This window comes from Zalophus californianus, chromosome X (assembly GCF_009762305.2).
Source record: "Zalophus californianus isolate mZalCal1 chromosome X, mZalCal1.pri.v2, whole genome shotgun sequence".
Classification (NCBI taxonomy): domain Eukaryota; kingdom Metazoa; phylum Chordata; class Mammalia; order Carnivora; family Otariidae; genus Zalophus; species Zalophus californianus.
Genome location: NC_045612.1, coordinates 73,776,669 through 73,797,179, shown reverse-complemented (window position 1 = coordinate 73,797,179; position 20,511 = coordinate 73,776,669). Strand labels below are relative to the sequence as shown.

The 20,511-nt window shown below is 42.0% G+C and overlaps 1 protein-coding gene across 6 annotated transcripts in view; it reads right to left on the bottom strand.

The window, feature by feature from the left end:
* OPHN1 (oligophrenin 1) overlaps positions 1–19,349 on the bottom strand; it is a 499,922-nt gene extending 480,573 nt beyond the window's left edge. For 3 of the 6 annotated variants that reach the window (XM_027608515.1, XM_027608517.1, XM_027608512.1), the window contains exons 1-2: positions 19,022–19,349; positions 18,324–18,494 (exon numbers count right to left, since the gene is read on the bottom strand). In XM_027608515.1, the coding sequence (XP_027464316.1) occupies positions 18,324–18,477 (154 nt within the window). In that variant the 5' untranslated portion in view covers positions 18,478–18,494; positions 19,022–19,349. Of the gene's footprint in view, positions 1–18,323; positions 18,495–18,624; positions 18,994–19,021 lie in introns of those variants that run through there. The other 3 variants (XM_027608513.1, XM_027608511.1, XM_027608514.1) reach the window with 2 other exon arrangements.
* Between the last annotated feature and the right edge of the window lie 1,162 nt (positions 19,350–20,511).

Genomic DNA, 20,511 nt, shown 5'->3' with positions numbered 1-20,511 from the left:
ATAAATAAAAACCAGGAATGCTGAGAGGTACTCCTGTTCATAACATTCCATTTCTTTGGACCTCTGAAATAATATCTGACCAGTTGGAGAAAGCCCGACTGGGCAGCATGCCCAATTGTGACTTTTGTGGTTCCTGTCCTGTCACCTTCATTGTTAACTCTCAAGGGAACTGCTATCTGGCCCCTTTAATGAACCAGAAGTTCCCAAATTGGTCAAGGAGAAGAAAAGATTCTTGTTATTTTATGACAAATCATACATCAGAAATCATGCGTTTCCCTTCTAGCAAAGCCATAGATTACACCTTAGGGCTTAATATACCAGTTCAAAATCAACCAATGCATACAAACTCTTCAGGGGATTTGTAAAAGATTCCAATGATCTTTTACCCAATGATGGTCTCTAATGGGAAGGAGGAAACGGGTTCATGGCCAAATAACTGAAAGATGATCAATTTTTGCACTGGAAAAGCAATGTGCTTCTGACTGGTCACTGGGGAAAGCAAAAACCCTGGATGATAGCTTCTTGAGACCAGAGCTGAGATTGAGTCAGGCCCTGGGCTAGGCATTAGGGATGCATCACTGATGGAGGCTTTTACCCATTCAAACAACAACAACAGAAACAAAAACACCCAGTAGTACCATATGGATTCTAAGCCTTCATTGTGTTTTAGGAAGTAGGCTATTTCTAAAACCACTTCCTTATATACCTCTCTACACAAACCCAGACAAAGCTGGACAAAAACTAAAGGGCCCAAGGAACATTCAAGAAACTCCATGTCTTGCCCTACCCAACAACAGCCAATTAGTGTTACACAGACTATTTTAGTCATCAAGGACTATACTGTCTCTGCTGAAACTACTCAACTCTGCCATTTTAGTGCAAAAGCAGCCTTAGACAACATATAAACAAGTGGGTGTGGCTCTGTGCCAATAAAATGTTATTTACAAAAACAGACATTATTTACAAAATAGGTGGTGGGCAGGATTTGGTCCATGAGCCATAGTATGCTGACCCTTGCTTTGGTGCAAACAGAGCAAGGAGACCTCTTTGAGAAATCAAGTAACTCCTTACCCCATCTCCCTTCAGCCCAGGACTTCTAAGAAGGAGCAAAGAGCAAAGGTGCAAGGCTAGAAAAGTTTCCCTCAATCACTTATTCTTAAAGTCAGAGCCTACAAAACACTTCGAAGTATACGATGCCTGTGAGTATCCCTTCCACCAACTTCTACTTGTCACCATTAGAAAACAAAAGTCTTTGCTGATCCAATAGAGAGACCACAGTGACATTCTCTGATGTGCCAATGGAATGATTTTTTTTTTAAACATCACATTATTAATTCTTGCCTGATGGAGGAACTCAGACAGTATCCCATAGGAAACATCAAAGCCACAATTGTCCAGCAGCCTTCATGAACACCCAGAAGCTCCTGGAGGGCCACACTTTGGGAAAGCCAGTCCTAAAGAGGACTACTAACTCCTTGAGGATGAGACTGCTACTGAGAGAAAAGAATTCTCCCTAGAAAGAAGACTTGCCAAGCAAGTGCCTCCTTGCCCAGTGACTGGTTCAATGCTTTAATCAGCCAGATCCTGCTGGACTTGTTAGACCTGACAAAACACCAGCAATATAGCTTTGGTAATAATGCCAGACATGGGTCAGGGCAAAACAGCTTGCTGCAAAGGAAATCTATATAATGGGCTTTGCCCAGGAAACATGCCAATTATTCTCATATTACCAGGGAAGCAGAAGCTGATTAAAGGCACAGGGGTAAGAGAGAAGCAAAGGATTGGTCCTAAACATCACCATGGCACACCTAATATTTATGAGCTCCTTTGAATGGGGGCTGTCTAACACATGGCTTGAGGGAGGGGCCCAAAGACTTTAAATCACAATTTGGAGGGTGGCAGGTAAGTCATCAGAGCAGAAAGAGGTAGCTAGGCATAAAAACAAGGCACAGAAAGGCAAGGTTTCTGAGAGGGCTTCCTAGGATCCAGAAGGTAGGAGATGGCATCTGGCACTGGGCAACAGTGAGAAGACTGAATAGTAATAAGAGTTTAACAGAGAGTGAGATAGATAAGGAAATGGTGTTAGGAGGGCAGGCTCAAGGAGCAGAAGAGGACTGAGTGCAAAGCCAGGCCAGAGCTAGGACACACATCAGGGAGAATCAGGTACCTACCATGGCAAGAGACTAGACAAGAAAGCCAGAGACACAGACTTCCCAAACCCACCCTGTAAGGCATAACCACTGATCCCATTCTACAGAGAATACATTAGAATAAGAATAAAATCTGAAGCCCCTGAGAGCCAGAAAATCTAGGTTTGGATCCCAATTTGCCACACATTAGCTGAATAACTCTGAGCAAATCACTTAACTTCTCTGAATTTCAACTTCCTCATCTGTAATAGTGGGAGACCATTAGTTGCCCTCGGTCACTTCACCTGTATAAAGAGGAACACTAATAATACCCTGCCTGATTAGCTCTTTAGGGTTGGTGTAAAGATGAAATTGAAATCATAGGTAAAACAGGTGAACTGAAAAATACTAAGAGAGATGTTTTACTTCCATTATTTTTATGAAGTATTATTACGTATGATATCAGTGCAAACACACAACTCCATCTAAGGATGAAACTGGTTTCAAACAAGATATGCATTAGCCCTAAAAGTCAACATTCACATAACTTGGACTAAATAATGTCTGCACCACCAATGAAACCTCTAGAATAGAAAACTAAGTGGCATATTAAAATACCCACCTATTTTACTTCCTTATTAGCTAAAGTGCTATTTTAAGCTTCATTTTACATCCCAAATCTGTAATGAACGTTGCCCAGGGCCACCCCCCTCACCCATCATCAATATGAAGCTTCTTCAATTCTTTCTAACCACCTTCCCTGGCTTCGGAGAATTCTCCTTTAAAGACCTCTACACTGGGGCGCATGGGTGGCTCAGTCGTTACGGCTCAGGTCATGATCCCAGGGTCCTGGGATGGAGCCCCACATTGGGCTCCCTGCTCGGCAGGAAGCCTGCTTCTCTCTCTCCCACTCCCCCTGCTTGTGTTCCCTCTCTTGCTGTCTCTCTGTCAAATAAATAAATAAAATCTTAAAAAAAAAAAAAAAGATCTCTACACTGGTCTGGACTGTCTTCTTCACAGCAACCTTCCCAGAATAGCACAAGTAGGTTGATGATGCCAGAGACTCTACCACGAGCCCTGGGCTATCTGCCCTGCCAGCTACCCACTTCTTTACTGCTGTCCTCCAGCTTTCAAACCTTTCTTAATGGCCACTTCCCCTATACACGCATACTGGTGGCTACTCCTGTTTCTCTACAGAAGGCGACGTATCTCTTCTTCAGATCTGTTCTTTCTAAACTATCTGTTCCTCTGAATAGCACTTATATTTTCTTTCATCATTAAAGGGGAAAAAAGCAATGTGGAACAGCGGAAAGATTACTCAGAAAATCTAAGGCTTAGTCCTACTACTGACTAGCAGTGGGAAAGTACTTAAGCTCCCTAAGCCTTAGTTTCTTCATCTATAAAATGGAGATAATAACATTTTCCTTCCCAGATTAAGTGACATAACGTATGTGAAAGTGCCTTGTATACTATAAAGTGCTTTGCAAATGTTAATTTATACCCATATCTATATCCACAGTTTATGCCTATATCTATATCCACATCCAGGTAATTGGTCAACCCGAGTAAGACCACATTCACAGATCCCAGCCTTGCTGTTGCCCAGCACAAACTTCACCATACCTGAAACACAACTCAATTTGTATTAGAATTACTTCTTCCTCATGCATAATTGGATTCTCTAAATTCCACATATCTGGAGGGGAATTCTATTATAAAAGAACGTTCTCTTGATCTGCTTCATCAAGCTAGGCAAGAGCCAACTAGAAAAAGTACAGCAGTAACTTCAGCCTTCCTGAACCTTCCCTCCCCTACTCCATTCCCGCAGGTCTGTGAAATGCGTGGCTGTCTTTAAGGCCAACACTGGAGGTGCATTCTTGGCAAGAGGCAGTAAAGAGAAAACAAGTCTTTTCTTTCACAATCTGAAAGTGATTCTGAAAAAAAATCACAGGCTCAGCAAAGAGGCTGTGAAGAGTAGAGAGTGTTTTGTGAGGCATAGTGATATTGCACAGAGCCCAGGAGAGGGAACTAGTTACTGGGTTCCAGTAATGACTCTCTGACTAACTGGCTCCATGATCTTGGACAAGCAACATCCCCTCTTAAGTTTGCTTCTTCATCTGAAATATGAAAGAGTTAAATGTTCTCTGAAGGGCCCTTGGAACTCTATGCGTCCATTTCCAGCAAGATCGTGCCCACTAGTCAAAAAGAAAAGGAAATAAACAGCAACTGCTTTTCACAAAGGAAAAGCAAACAAAATGCCAAGAAGCCCCAGCTTTCCCTCCCCTTCCTTTCTGCCAGTGCAGCCATACAATCCCTGGCTGAGCTGTTACCCAATTAGCACACTGATAACCTTTTGCTTTCCTATTTAGTGCCATAACAGAATAATCATACCCATAAACCCTGAAACACTGGGCATGGGCGGGGATTCTAGAAGAGAGATCTCTCCAGACAAACCAGACATGGAGAGCTATGAATATTTACCATGTTAAGAGCAAGAGAAATTCAGCATGGTGACAATGGTGGCAAGGACATTCTCTCTACAACTCCCTTTGGAGTTTTTCTCCTGCTCTAGACAAAAGCTGTAAGGGGCAGCTATAAAACACCTTGATGGCTTGTTACTCACCACCCTCCCCCCACCTAATGAATTCAGGATGGATGAATTCAGGATTAGTCCCCAGCTGTCAACTGCCATATGCAAAATACATATTTTTCCAATCACACGGAAAGGCTTTTCCACGACAGCCTGGCTCTGTAAAGAGAGTTGGAAGCTGAAATGTGGCCCTCCTATTTCTGGGAAGTCCTTAATGAAAACCTTTTGCAAAGAACTGCCTTTAAGTTCCTAATATGGTACTATAGTGTGGGGCCTACTGCTTGCCACTTAGAAGAAATTTCATGCTGCCTTACGATAAAAATAATAGGGGGGGAGGACTTTGTCACCCTTTAGTAATGCCACACATTTCCCAATTAGACACTACCCACTACAAGAAAAGCAGCTGCTTTTGCCAAAAGACATCAACAAATGAGCAGAGAAGAGAGGAGGCCTCTGGAACTGCCTAACCAGCTGGTGTAGGCTCTTAAGGAAGGAAACAATGAGGACGAGTGTCACACCATCAGAATGTATAGCCGTTCTTCTATGACAAAGGACAGAAAACACAACCAGATCCTAATTAAATTGAGGCTAGACTGCTTAACAGGGAAACCCCTAATCCCAGCCATGATGGTGGGCTGGGGGAAGGGAATGAAAGGAAACTTACTACTGGTCCAGCTCTTTACTGCCAACTGGGTCATTTGAAACAAAAGTACCCCCGGTCCCAATAAAAAATATCCAGGCAGTTTTAATGCAAGATACCTGCTTTAGAGTACAATATAAAAAGAACCTTAGAATTGAAAACCAGGAAATCTGATTCTGGTCCCAATTTGGATGCCAGCTCTATGTCCCTGGAGTCAGTTCTCTCCCTTGGCTTCCTTTTCCCTAGACATAAACTCAACAGAGTGGATGTAAAGTTTCCTAAACAACCTTCCAGGTCTGTTATTCTGTAAGAACCAAAGGAAAAAGTAGGACTATAAGCCAAGCACCTCCGTTTCACATGCACAATGTGGGAAAAAAAATGGCTTTAAGATATAACTCACATATCACAAAATTCACTCATTAAAGTGTACAATTAAGTGGGTTTCAGTATAGTCAAAGAGTTGTACAACTATCATCACAATCTAATTTTAGAAGATTTTCACAACCCCAAACAGAAATCCTTCGCCTATTAATAGTCATAATACATTGCGACCCTCTCCCCCAGCCCTAGACAACCACTAACCTGATATACCTAGTTTAATGGTTTTTAACATAATAAGGTTTTTAAAATATCTGTATCATATGGGGGCACCAGGATAGCTCAGTCGGTTAAGTGTCTGCCTTCAGCTCAGGTCATGACCCCAGGGTCCTGGGATCCAGCCCTGCATCATGGCTCCCTGCTCAGTGGGGAGTCTGCTTCTCCCTCTCCCTCTGCCCCTCCCCCAGTTCGTGCTCGAGCATGCTCTCTCTCTCTCTAATAAAAATCTTTAAGAAAATATCTGTATCTATTATATGTTTTTTCTCTTATTCCAATTATTTGGTGCATGATTACATTGATCGATTTTCAGATGTTAAACTAACTTTGGATTCCTGAGATAAATTCCACTTGATTATGGTCTATAGTTTTATTTTCTTGTGCTGTCTAGTTTTGCTATCAGGCTATTAGTGGCCTCAGAGAATATGTTAAGAAGTGTTCTCTCTCTCGTTTGCAAAGGATGGGTATTAATTTTTATTTAAATGTTTGGAAGAATTCACCAGTGAAACCAGCTAGGCCTGGACTTTTCTTTGTGGGCAGTATTTTGATTACTAATTCAGTATCTTTAGTTGTTATAAGTCTATACAGATTCTCCATTTATTGTGGAGTCAATTTTGGTAGTCTGTGTCTTCCTAGAAATTTGACCATCTCATCTAAATTACATAATTTATTGGCATAAAGTTATTCATAGTATTCCCCCATTTTTTTTTAATTTTTGTAGGGTTGGTAGTGTCCCCACCTTCATTCCTGCTTTTAATAATTCAAATCTTCTATCTTTTCTCTGTCAGTCTAACTAATGATTTCTCAATATTGTTGGTCTTTTTAAAAACCAACTTTTGATTTTTTTAAATTTTCTCTATGGCTCTCCTATTCCTTATTTCATTTAATTCCACTTTATATTTTTCTCTTCTTTTCTTCTACTTTCTTTTGGATTAGTTTGTTCTTTTTCTAGTATCTTGATGTGGAAGGTTAGATTACTGAATTGTGGTCTTTCTTCTTTTCTGATGTAGGCATTTAAAGCTATAAATTTTCCTCTAAGCACTGCTTTTCCTGCATCCCATAATTTCTGGCATTTTTCATTTTTATTCATTCCAACATATTTGCTAATTGCCCTTATGATTTCTTTGGCCCAAAAGACACTTAGAGTCTGATAATTAATTTCCACATATTTGTGAACTGCCTAAATATCCTTTTGTTATTGATTTGTAGTTTCATTCCACAGTAGCTAGAGAATATGCTTCATGTGAATAAATATATGTAGGCATGTTTTGTGGCCTAGCAGAAGGTCTATCCTGAAAAATGTTCCATGTGCACTTGAGAAGAATGTGTATCTGCTGTTGTCATGTAGAGTGTTCTACAAATGTCTGTAAGAGGTCTCGTTGGTTTATAGTATTGTTCAAGTCTTCTATTTCCTTGTTGATCTCTGTCTAGTTAATCTCTCCCTTATTGAAAGTGGAATATTGAAGTCTCCAACTACTATTTTTAGAGTATCTATTTCTCCCTTCAATTCTGTCACTTCTGCTTCATGTATTGTGAGGCTCTGTTGTTAGGTGCATATGTTTATAATCTTCTATCTTCCTGATACATGAACTGTGTTTACCATTATAAAATATTTTTCTTTGTATGTCAAAAATATTTTGTCTTAGAATCTATGCTGTCTGGGAGCACCTAGGTAGCTCAGTCAGTTAGGCATCTGACTCTTGGTTTTAGCTCTGGTCATGATCTCAGGGTCATGAGATTGGACCCCGCTTTGGGCTCCAGACTCAGCACAGAATCTGGTTGTCCCTCTCCCTCTGCTCCTCTCTCTGCTCGCTCTCTCTCAAATAAATAAACAAAATCTTTTTTTAAAAAATCTACATTGGGGCACCTGGGTGGCTCAGTCATTAAGCGTCTGCCTTCCGCTCGGGTCATGATCCCAGGGTCCTGGGATTGAGCCCCACATCGGGCTCCCTGCTCCACGGGAAGCCTGTTTCTCTCCCTTCCCCACTCCTCCTGCTTGTGTTTCCTCTCTCACCATGTCTCTCTCTGTCAAATAAATAAATAAAATCTTAAAAAAAATAAAAATTAAAAAATCTACATTGTCTGATATTAGTATAGCCAACCACAACTCTCTTTGGTTACTGTTTGCTTGGCATATTTTTCCATCCTTTTATTCTCAACCATTTGTGTCTCTGAATCCAAAATGTATCTCTTAAAGACAGTATGTATTTTAATCAATTTATCCATTTTGCTAATTCCTGCCTTTCTACTTCAGTGTGTATTCCATTCACACCTGATATAATTACAGATAGGCAGGATTTATGTCTACCATTTATTTTCGATATATCTTATCTTGTGTCCTCTATTCCTCCATTACTACCTTCTTCTGTGTTAATTATTGTCTACTGTACTATTTTAATTCCTTTGTTTCTTTCACTATATATTTTTTAGTTGTTTTATTAGTGGCTGACCTTGGGATTACAATTACCACCTTAATTTAAGACAATCTGGTCCAGATTAATTTTAACTTAATTTAGAAAGCATACAGAAACAATGGTGCCAGTATAATTGTTTCCTCTCTCCTGCTCTGTGCTGTATTGTCATATGTATTGCATCTTTATATATCATAAGCTCATCAACATAGCTTTGTAAATATTGCATTATGCAGTCGTCATTTAAGTCGGGTAGGGAAAAAAGAGGTACTAAAAGACAGTTATACTGTCTCTTATGTCTTCGTATATAGTTACATTTACTTGTACTCTTCATATTTTGTACAGATTTGAGTTACCATTCACCATTCTTTCATTTCATCCTGAAGGATTCCCATTAGTATTTCTTATAGGGCAGGTCCGCTAGTGACAAATTCTCAGTTTTTGGTTTTGTTTGCCTGAGAATGTCTTAATTTCTCCTTTGTTTTTGAAGGAGGAAGGATGGTTTTCATGAATACAGAATTCTTGGTTGTCATTATTTTTCTTTCAGCACTTTGAATTTCAGCAGCACTGCCTCCTCGTCTCCATGGTTCTTGTTAAGTTACCTTTAATCTTTTAAGGATCCCATTTACCTGGTGAGTTACTTTTCTCTTGCTTCTTTCAAGATTCTCTCTGTCTTTGGTTTTTAACTGTTTAACTATAACATATCTAGGCACGGCTCTCCTTTAGTTTCTCCTATGTGGAGCTTTTTGAGCTTCCTGAACCTGGAGATTAGTGTTGTTCATCAAATTTGGGAAATTTTAGGCCATTATTTTTTCAAATATTCTTTCTGCCCCTTTCAATCTATTTTCTCCTGGGACTTCCATTATGCATATCTTATATACTGTGTCCCACAGTTTCTGGGGCTCTGTTTGTTTTTCTTCATTTTTTTCTTTCTTTTGCTTAAACTAGATAATCTCAATCTTCAAGTTCTTTACTCTCTTCCGCTAGCTCAATTCTGCTATTGAACTTCTCTAGTGAATTTTTCATTTCAGCTATTTTACTTTTCAACTCCAGAATTTCTCTTCTTCTTCTTTATAATTTTTGTTTGTTTGTAGTGTCTCTTTGTTGATACATTGTTCTCATGAATTCCTTTAAATCTTTAGACATGGTTTCCTTTATTTCTTTGATTATATTTATATTAGCTGATTTAATCTTTTTTGTCTAAATTCCAACATTTAGGCCACATCAGGGACAGTCTCTACTGACTGCTTTTTTTCCTACATAGAGGTCAAATTTTTTTGGTATGCCTGATCATTTTTTGTTGAAAATTGGGCATTTTAAACAATATAATGTGGTACCTCTGAAAATCAGATCCTGACCTCCACCCAGGTCTTGTTGCTGTTGTTGTTGTTGCTTTGTTTAGTGTCTTTCTTGGATTATTTCTGTAATGTTTGTATTCCTTGTATTCCTTGCCAATGACATCTCTGCTTGGTTAGCTTAGTGGCCAGCTAGTGACTTCTCAGAGACCTTCTTAAATGTCTTGAACCATTAAGACTGCCACCTTTTGGGGCGCCTGGGTGGCTCAGTTGGTTAAGCGACTGCCTTCGGCTCAGGTCATGATCCTGGAGTCCCTGGATCGAGTCCCGCATCGGGCTCCCTGCTCGGCAGGGAGTCTGCTTCTCCCTCTGACCCTCTTCCCTCTCGTGCTCTCTATTTCTCATTCTCACTCTCTCAAAATAAATAATAAATAAATCTTTAAAAAAAAAAAAAAAGACTGCCACCTTTTGCCAAGGGGTTCTGTGTGTATGTTGGGACATTCCCTCAACACTCAGCCAGGTACTTCACAATTCTGCCTCAAGTTCAGCCATAGGGGAGAAATTAGAGCCCTCTGAGGTCTCTTCTAGGCACATGCATAGTCCTGGGCATGCACGTGGCCTTCTAGATTTCCAGGAATATGTCAGAGCTTTCCAAAGCCCCCGTGGGTATCTCATTCCCCATTTCTTCCTTTCATGTTTTTGGCCAGGCTCTTGCTTGCCCTACTGGTATTGCAGTCTCATGCAGCTGTAATGTTAAACACCCTAGGGATAGAACTTTTCCACTGAGCTAGCCCTAAGTCAGGTGAAAAAAAGAGAAGTCCTATAAGTGGGCTTTTCTAGGTAGCTTTGAGACAGGTTAAATAGTGACAAGACTCTGGGTATGTGAGTTCTTGAGGAGCTACAAACCCAGTCTTCCCCCTCAGATGCTAAAAGGGCTGGTTTCCACAGCTAATGTGGTTATGAGGCTGTTGGTTTTCAAGGTTACCCCAAAACTATGGAGAAGGGAAAAGGAGGCAGGTTAAGTTAAAATGCCACAAACCCTGCTGCTACAAAGGTTCTACATCTTTTCAGATGAAACAGAAGTTAAAAGAAGCAATGGGGTAAAGTCTTTTTAAAGAATAAACAAACAGCTACCTGTTGTTGCTGCTATGGTGGAGAACCCGGGAAGTGGGACATAAGAGGAGGCAGAAGGTTTAGCCTTTTGTACCTTTTGAATTTTGTACCATGCTCATGTGTTACTGATCAAAAAAAATTGTAATATAGTTATAAAAGGAGACAGTAGGTACTATAGATTTTCCCTGAAGACCCCATGAAATGTACTATACCCTGTCTGTTTCTGAGAAAATTTCCACTCACTTGAAGTATCTATTAACTACCATTAGCCAGGACCATTAACTACAAAGGGAAGGATAGTAAGACAGGTAGCTTTGACTTAGGAACTCTTCCTTTTTCAGTTCATTCTTTTTCCTATGGACAGTTACATCCCCATAGTCTAACTCCCTTTTCTCCCCCACAAAGATCCTCCTTGTAACATGTGATAGAATATACATCATACCCTGAACTTTTCACTGCTATTCTCACAATTGTAATTAAATTATTTAAATGAGCAATCAGATGTTTTATGTATGCTCCAAGAGGGAGAGCCCATAGCAGCCTTATTCACCCCATTTCCAGGATAGTACCTGACACATACAAGTGCTTAGCAAATCCATGTTGAATTAAATTGAAATGCCTTCACATTGTGCAAGGCTTTAGCACTTGATGCGAGTCCAATAAAGCATCATGTGGGCTCTCTACCCCACCAGCAAAAAAACTCAGCTCAAGATTTCAAGGGTACTCCCCTGGAAAACCATATTTCCTTCTAGATCTTCATGGGCTTTAGAAAATTCCTATAGTAAATGATTAGAGAAACAGATGCCAGAATAAACAAGACTGCGGCTATGCTTTAACAAGTGAGGCTATAAAAATTAAGCTAAAAAGTAACTTCCCTTCATCACTATTAACTCTGAAAAACTGCTCTTAACAAGCAGGTCAAGCCACAACATTCCCTACCCGATCCCAACACCATCCCCCATTCCGCCCCAACAAAAAACTTCTTATAAATGGTCACACTGAAAGGCTGGTTTGGTTCCCTTTTCCTCCCAAGTCCCTACAGCACTACTAGTCCAACTACTTTAGACTTTGGAATCTGGTTTCCTGAGGGCCTTCAACGAACATGGCAGTAATGCCCCCACCAAATTCCATTCGACACTGGTTAACACTTACTAACAACAGTACCACATGACATACTCATTACATTGATCTGACTTCAGAGAATATCTAAAATAACCCCATGTGTTCTAAGGCACTAATTAAATATCACCAAGATAATGACAGGATATCTGCTGAGAATGTATATTACATCACCAACTCCTCCCTGCACACCATGACACTATACCCACCCCGAAGGAATTAAAAGCCTTGGGTTCTCTCACTAGAGAGCTATTCTGGACAGAATGAAAGGCCATCAGGGTGACACCTTTCAGGAAGCATTCATCAAGAAGATAATCAGATAAGTTAGCACGATTCAAGTCATGTACTTATGCTGGACATATCAGTTTGATTTTCCCCTTGCCTACTCTTCCAGAGTAAAGGTGAATTGGCTCTAAAGTTTATAACAGAATCAATTTAGGCTGCTTGGCTATGAGCAAGACAGTTGCAGCCCAGAAAACAGAGAATGATAAAGCCGGGAGGAACGCTAAGGCTTACTGACCAAAACTCTAATTTTACAAATGGGAAAACTCGGGCTCACAAAGCTAACGACTCATTCAATGTCACACAGCAAGCTAGTGACAGAGTTGGAACTAGCAACCAGGTTCCCATTGATATTCAAGATCAAATTTGCCTCACAGAAGGAATCAATCCGTCCTTCCAAGAAAACACTTACCAGACAGGTGCCCCAGTTGCCAAAGCAAGAGGTGAACAGATACCCCAAAAGGTCACCTTAATGTAAATATCTAAAACTCTTGTCTTTAAAAAAGTATAGAATAGGGGCACCTGGGTGGCTCAGTCGTTAAGCGTCTGCCTTCGGCTCAGGTCATAATCCCAGAGTTCTGGGATCGAGCCCCGCATCGGGCTCCCTGCTCCGCAGAAGCCTGCTTCTCCCTCGCCCACTCCCCCTGCTTGTGTTCCCTCTCTCGCTGTGTCTCTCTCTGTCAAATAAATAAAATCTTTAGGGAAAAAAAGGATAGAATATAAGAAAGTGGCATTTTTAAAGAATTTAAGACTGGGTTATAAAAGCTATACAAATTATATGATTTCTACTTTATCAACTTCATGTACATTTTTAGTACAGAATGCATCTTTTATATTTTTATTTTTTTAATGTTTTTAAGTTTATTTACGTAAGTAATCTGTACACCTAACATGGGGCTCAAACTCATGACCCCAAGATTGAGAGCCGCATGCTCTACTAAGCCAGCCAGGCACCCCTCTTTTGTATTCTTTTAAAACAAAGGTTTTCATTAGTCCCAGACAACCTATGTATGTGTGACTATACATGTATATGTATAGGCTTAGTGATATAATTCTTTTTTCCTGACATCTGCTTTATATATACAAACATACATAATGTATGTTATCCTTGGTTTTTGAAAGACTAAAATTTTTGTTTAAATGTTTCTATTTAACTAAATACTGACATGTACACTAAAATAATGTGAAAATTTATGTAGGCATAAAATAAGTTCCTATAATTGGGTTAGTCATTTCTTTCCCAAATGAGTAAACTACAATATGCAATACAAAAAAACAAAGCCATGGAATGTTAGAGCTGAAAGTGAGCTTACAGATCTCCTGCCCAGCCCCTACCTTTATAAAGCTGCAGACCTGGGGCCCCAAAAAAATGACTTACAAAGGTCACAGATCCCATTAGTAACAGAACCATACCCAGGTATCTAATCGTTATGTCTAGGGATTGTTCCCCATTATACTATCATTCTGTCTCTGCTCATATGGAAACAGTGCCCTGTAGTGCTTCCCCAGAGAAATCTCGATCTGAAGACTGTTGCCTTTCATTTCCCTAGCACATAAGCATTCAAGACTCATAGACTAATAGAGTTAGATCATCTAGCTCAGGAGTTGCAACCTGATTAAATATAGGCTCTGAATGTATTTTATTTAGTTAGCACATTAAAAAAAAAAAAGAAGGCCATTTGAATGGGGTGAGGCTGCTATATTTTGCCCCAATCTTTCCAGCCCTATTAACCCATTTCCAACAGCTTTATACTTTTCCGTTTTCTCCTTGGTCTCTGACAGCACTTGAGCCTGTGATCCCTGAATCCGGATTAGGCATAATTAATAGCACACCAAAGGAAACCTAGTTGATGGAAATGTGAAATATGGCAGTATATTCTACCATTAGCTATTTTCATTGCCTCGCCAATAAAAATCCATTTCGGTTTTTTTAGGTTGACTAGTTATATCAGAGGTCTGCCAACTACTACCAGACAGACAAACCCAACTTGCTGCCTATTTTGGCATGCCTCCCTCCCCTAGCTGAGGTGAGAATGGTTTTTATGTTTTTAAACAGTTGAAAAATTCTAAAGCAGAAGAATATTTTGTGACATATGAAAAATTTTTTAAAGATTTTATTTATTTATTTGACAGAGAGAGACACAGCGAGAGAGGAAACACAAGCAGGGGGAGTGGGAGAGGGAGAAGCAGGCCCCCGGCCGAGCAGGGAACCCGATGTGGGGCTCGATCCCAGGACCCTAGGATCATGACCTGAGCCGAAGGCAGTTGCCACCATGCCTCTCTCCTAACGAAAAACATTTTTAATATTCCCTCTATCTATGAAGAAAAATCTGAAGTATTTAACAGGTCCCTGCACAATTAAGGCCTCAACCTTCCAGTCCAACCTCATCTCCCAAAATGTCCTTCCTGCAACCTATCCATTGCAGATAACTTGAATTACCTGCTGTCCCTTTACATCTTCTAGGTCATTCCTACTACATGAAATGCCTCGTCCCGAATACAGTGCAACACAGTAAAGTAAGCAGGGCCTTTAGAGTCAGGTCTGGGTTCTAATTCACACTCTCGCCCTTATTTGTTGAGAAAGTTACTCAGCACCTCTGAACTTCAGTTTTCTCATCTATACAGTGGGAATAATCCTTACCTCATAAGGCTGTTACAATATTTTAATGCCTGGCACTGGGAACAGTTAACAAGCAGTAAGTATGATTTCTGTCAAATACAATGCTATTTCCTCCTTTCCTTTTCCTTGCCTTCCCACCAAGAAATGAGCTCTCCTGCTGGTGTCATGTGCCCTGATACCCACCCGTTTCATTCTTATGGCTCTGATCCATATCTACTGCCTTACATGATAGTGATCTCTACCCATGTCTTTTCTCTCCTACTAATCTAGGAACTCTCTGAGGGCAGGATCCATGTATGACTAAGCCTGCCACATCTGTGACAGCCCTGAGGACAGGCTTGATTATAGTATGTGTACAAGTATTTACTGAATGAATGGTATGTGTTCACTGAACTATATATATCATTTATTAGGTGTATCATGTTGCCTTGTGATATAAGCAGGAGCCACGTCACTTCTTCTGAATAATTCCTAGCCTGAGTGCCTAGAAAATATTCAAACACCACCAGGGACCAAAACTGCCAACATAAAAACAAAGGACAAACAGAAAAGCAGGCAATATGTTCACCTTTCAGAGTCATGGTGTTTTTATTTTCCACTAGTTTAAATTATAAGCATCATCTTGTACCCCAACGATTATAAATAAATCACATTTAAAGGGGGGAAATCAACTACTTCCCCAAGGGAGACATGTTGAGTATTGTTCATAACATCAATTACCTCTGAGTACAGATGTAAGTAAATCTAAACACTCAAAAGGGACCTATGTTTAATGACTAAATCATGACACAAAGTTGTGACTTAAACCTTATCTGGAGCTCTGTACAAAATCAGACACAAGCAGGATAAATGTAGAAATCCAGTTCCACCTAGGCTAGCAACTTTAACAAAAACTGCAGCTAGTTTTTGCAGCACAATGCACCAAGTTTCATTGGTTCCTAGAAACACTAGCCATTTGATTTGCTAGTCAGTTTAGTGAGGTAAATGGAAAGGTGTCAGTCATTCTTTCTGATGTTAATGCCAGGCGCCAAATGCCAAAATGAATCCCCACACATGAATACAAAATTAATCGCTGAGACATGCCAATGTAGGGAGTGACATTTTCCAATAAGATGACAGCAAAAATTATGTTTCCAACTACTTCTGTTTATTCATTTCCCTTCAGAAACCTACTGAAAAATACACACTCACCAGCAGATACATTATTAGCCTAAAGACATATTATCAACAACTTTCTATGTTTAGCTGTTTCCATTCAAAAAGCACTTTCATAATCCATTAACTCCTTTGAGTCTCACAACAACCCTGTGAGGTGGGTATAATCACCCCTATTTAACAGATGAAGTCAGCAATCTGCGCCATCTTATCCCAAGATGGCGAAGCCACGTCTTCTAACTCCAGTTCCAGCGTTCTCTTTTCCTGTTTCCTCCACACAAAGAAAAAGCATACCTTTGCTTTGCTTCCCAATTTACTCTCAAAAAGCTAGCACACTGTGAGGAAGTAGAGTGGGAGTATAAACATTACTGTGGTCAAGACAGTGGGAAACATCCCGCCTTTGCCTCTATCTAAATCATGTTTTTAGAATCATGCAACTCAAAGGAAAGAAATGGAGTGTGGGTTAGCTGCTGGGTTTTATTTCCTCCCTGCCCTATTTTGGCTTTCTATGTATATTCGGAAACAGAAAACCACCCTGAATATCAAGAAACCCCACGGGCCAAATTATTTCTTGGATCTTCCACCCATCTGCAAAGGTTTAGGCCTGCTTAACTGTTGACTCTTACCAGTCTCAGTCTCAGAGAAGAAGGAAAGAGTAAGAACCACTACTTGCCCCTAGCATACAAAAATCTGTCCTTCCTCAAATGTTAATGTTAATCTTAATCTCTCTGTATCTGGTCACTTTTTAGCACAAACAATTTCAGCTTACCATACACTTCACAAAACCATTCCCTTCCTGGGGCTTATGATGAGCTACATTTGACTGTAGATACTACACCAAGCAGTTTATCATAATAAGTAAAAATTTTAAAAAATCCAAACATTCTCCCCTTTTCCTTTCAATGAACCCTCAATCTTTCTAACTACTTTTGTGGCATAGCCTGCATATCTTTAACCCCTCAATGAATTCTATTAAGTGGCAACACACCCCAAAGCCTAGCCTATACGCCTCTAAGGATCAGCATTTCAAATACCCCATCTTTAAGGTGCTTCCAAGAGTGTGCTCTTGTTTAGACCACAATACGACAAAAAAATTAAATAATCAAACTCAATCAAATGACCAGCAGGAACTTGGGCAATTGATATACTCTCACCAAAGTGAGCAGACAACACTGGCAGTGAAAGCACAGATTCCCAGGAGCAAATCAAAAGAGCTGCACAAAAATACCAGCTGGTAGCTGTTACCACCGCACCCCCAAGCCTTTCTCCCTGCTCTTCATCGGTTCCATCTGCCTTGAGAAGGTCCCCACACTGGACTCTGGACACAGTTTTTCAGGGATAAACCCATTCAGAACACAGTTATAAGCAGACGGGACATATTTACCAGTGACTCTGACCAGTGACTTTACTTTTTGCAACCACTTTTCAGCCAAGAAGAGAAAAAATTATCACTCCACCCAATTGCTATCCTCCATTCTTCTGGGTATATATACTTTGGCACAAAGGGCTGGCTTGCCTGCACTCTTGTTGGGAATATTTATTATTCTTTCTCTTACTCCAAGCCTTCTGCCAACTAGCAGAAATAAAAACTCCACACAGTGGGGAAGGGGGGGTAGGGTCCCACAGCTGCCAGCTGTGACCACTGGGAAAGCCAAGCTAGATGAGGTTCCTTCAGACCACTGGCCCTGAAGTATGCTCCCTGGGGGTTGGGCTCCTTATGCCAGGTACCAGGTAGGTCTCAGTTTCACCCCCAAGCAGAATTCAGTGGCACGTGAGGCCATCCAATAATTCTGGGCTTAGACTGACTCTGACCAAAACCATAGCTCAGGACCTTAAAGGAAAAAAGTCACTGGGGCAAAGGTGCTTTCCTTAGAAAACAGGTTGATACAGAGATTTTTTTTTTTTTTTTTTTTACTGCCCCGACCCTCATCCGTTAGCAACCAGAAGCCAGGACAAAACCATTACTCAAGCTGCCGGCTTCAAATCTCTCTTCTTTAGGAGGTGCTAGGGCAAGTTCCTTGGTCAGCTTGAATGTCTCCTTACCCAAGTCATGAGTACTAAACATGTCCAACAGTACAGGCAAATTGTCCCTTCAGAACACCAATCTGCCAAGTAAGGATAGCTGCAGAGCAAGGGGGTCCTTGGCACAGGTACAGATCAAGTCTTACAAAGTCAAGGCCACTAAAGTTCTAGTTATAGCCACCACCTTCCACTTCAACTGACGCCGCTTCCTAAGTGTTCGGAAACCCACTCGCCTCAGAGAACTGGATTGGGAAGCACCGTGAATCCTCCCTTTCCCCTGCGGTGTGGAAGAGCTGAAAGGCCAGAGCCACTAGCTCAGGGAAACAGCTCATCCATCGAAACCTTCCACTTACTTCTCATTGCGCTGATAAGCGCGTTGCCATCTTTGATCACGTCCTTAATGAATTTATTGGTTCTCTCCAGCTCCTGCTCGTAACACTTGAGCCTCTCGCGGAAATCGGGGCTGTCCAGGTAGCAGTCGCTGAACTCCAGAGGGGGATGCCCCATGGTTCTGATGGCGAGGGCTGAAAGGAGAGAGGAAAGACACAAAGACCAAGAGCATCAGCGGCACAGCAGGGGGGAGCAGATGGGAGGAACTGAGCGCGGGACCCGCCTGGGAAACTCGTAGCCTCCCTCCCTTTGGAGGACAGGTACCTGTTCCGTGGAGATTCCTGGGCAAAGCTGGCTGGTCTGTGCCAGAAGCGGGCGGCCGGCAATTGCTTCAGGTGACACAGAAAGCTAACTAACGCAGTCCGACCCCGGAGGGGTTCTGCCTAGCAAGCAGCATGCCCCCAAGGCATTGCCTCCCCTGACAGGCAGCCCAGCCTGCCTCCGGAGACCAGCGGGAGTCCTTCCTGAGCAACTGCAAACGTGACACTTCGGCCCGCCCAGGGTGGAGGCTGGGGTAGGCGCTGGGACGGGAAGCCTCCTCTCCTCGCTCCTCGTTCCCGAGCTAGCTGAAGATTTCCTTTGCCGAACTCCGCGGGCAACCCTGATTGCACTATCCCCTCCCCCTTCTTAAAGCCAGAGCTGCCGCCCCGCCCCAGCGAACCTTTGTGCCGAGCCCCAGCCCTCGGGCTCCTTCTTCGGCTGTCTTCCTCGCACCCTGGGATTGCGTGACCAGAGTGTTCTCGCTCCCAAGAGTTCTTCCTGGTCCAAGGGAGCCGGCCTGCTGTCCTGGTAGGCGTCGGAGGGGTTAAGCCCCGGCGGCAATTGAAACGTAGCCTTCCTCCCGAGACACCCGAGAGGGAAGAGGAGGTCGATATCGCTACGCACAATAGCTGCGGTAGCCTGGCGCTTGCCTACGGAAACTGGGGAGCAGTCGGCGCCCTAGGACTCCTGCTGGAAAGCGTGGCGGCCTGGGAGATGTAGTCTTTCCGTTTCTCGCCCCATGACTCCTCCCTGCGATCTCCCCACCACCCAGCCAGGGCGGAGGCTCTCCTAGCAAGACTTTCCCAGCCTGCCCCAGGCTCGCTCCCCAGGCCCAGCCTCGAGGGGCAGGTGCGCCACGCTGGAGCCTAAGAGGAAAAGTTTCCGAAACGAGCGAGAGAACCCGGGAGGCGTCGGTTGTGGGAGGCTATCTCTCACTTCCCATTGGCTTTTTTTTTTTTCCTTACTCTCTTTCCAGCTAACCTCTGAGGGAGCAACTTCCTTTTCCCTTCCCTTGCCCATTTCTCCTGATCCTAGTGTTCTAATTCCCATGGGCCCTCGACCTGGACAACCTCAAGGGTTGACTCCTACTCTAGGATCTCAGTGTTAGGCTCAGAACCCCCTGCCAAAGGAAGGGAGGCCATAATTAGGAGTTCACTTTTTCCTGACTAGGACCTCAGAGTATGGTTTTTGTGATTCAATTCACTGCATAGGTTGTTCATTAAAGCACATGATTTTCCATGTGTAAGTGGAAAACCTAAGAAGAAGATGTTATAAATTGTCTTGCAGCTTGGCTAAGAGACCTCTTGTTCATTGTCCAAGGTAGGAGAACTGGGGCTACTCTTACAGGTGGATGCCTTGAGATTAAGAGCAGCTTCGCGGTGGAAAATCGTGTGTCCGTGGGCAAAAGGATCCATTTTTATTGTGGAGAAGGGTTTAGATTACGTTGCCTTGTGAAGAAAGCCAAGAAAAGCCAGAACTGAAGGGAGTTGTAAATAGGGTAATAATGGCTAACCCACCGGTATGGGTGTCCTATTTCTGCTGTAAAAAATTACCACAAACTTGGTGACTTAAAACAACATGAATTTATTATCTTAAGAGTTCTGGAAGTCAGAAATCAGAAATGGACCTCACTGGGTCAAAACCAAGATGTCAGAAGGCTGTGTTCTTTTCTGGAGGCTCCAGGGGAGAATCCACTTCCTTGCCTTTTCCAGTTTATAAAAGCTATCCACATCCCTTGCTTCATAGCCCTCTTCCTTCCTCTTCAAAGCCAGTAATGCCTGATCAAGTCTTTCTCCCACTGCATTGCTCTGACTCTGACTTTCCTGCCCGCTTTCGCTCATAAGAACCCACCAAATAACTCAGGATAATCTCCCCATCTCAAGAGCCTTA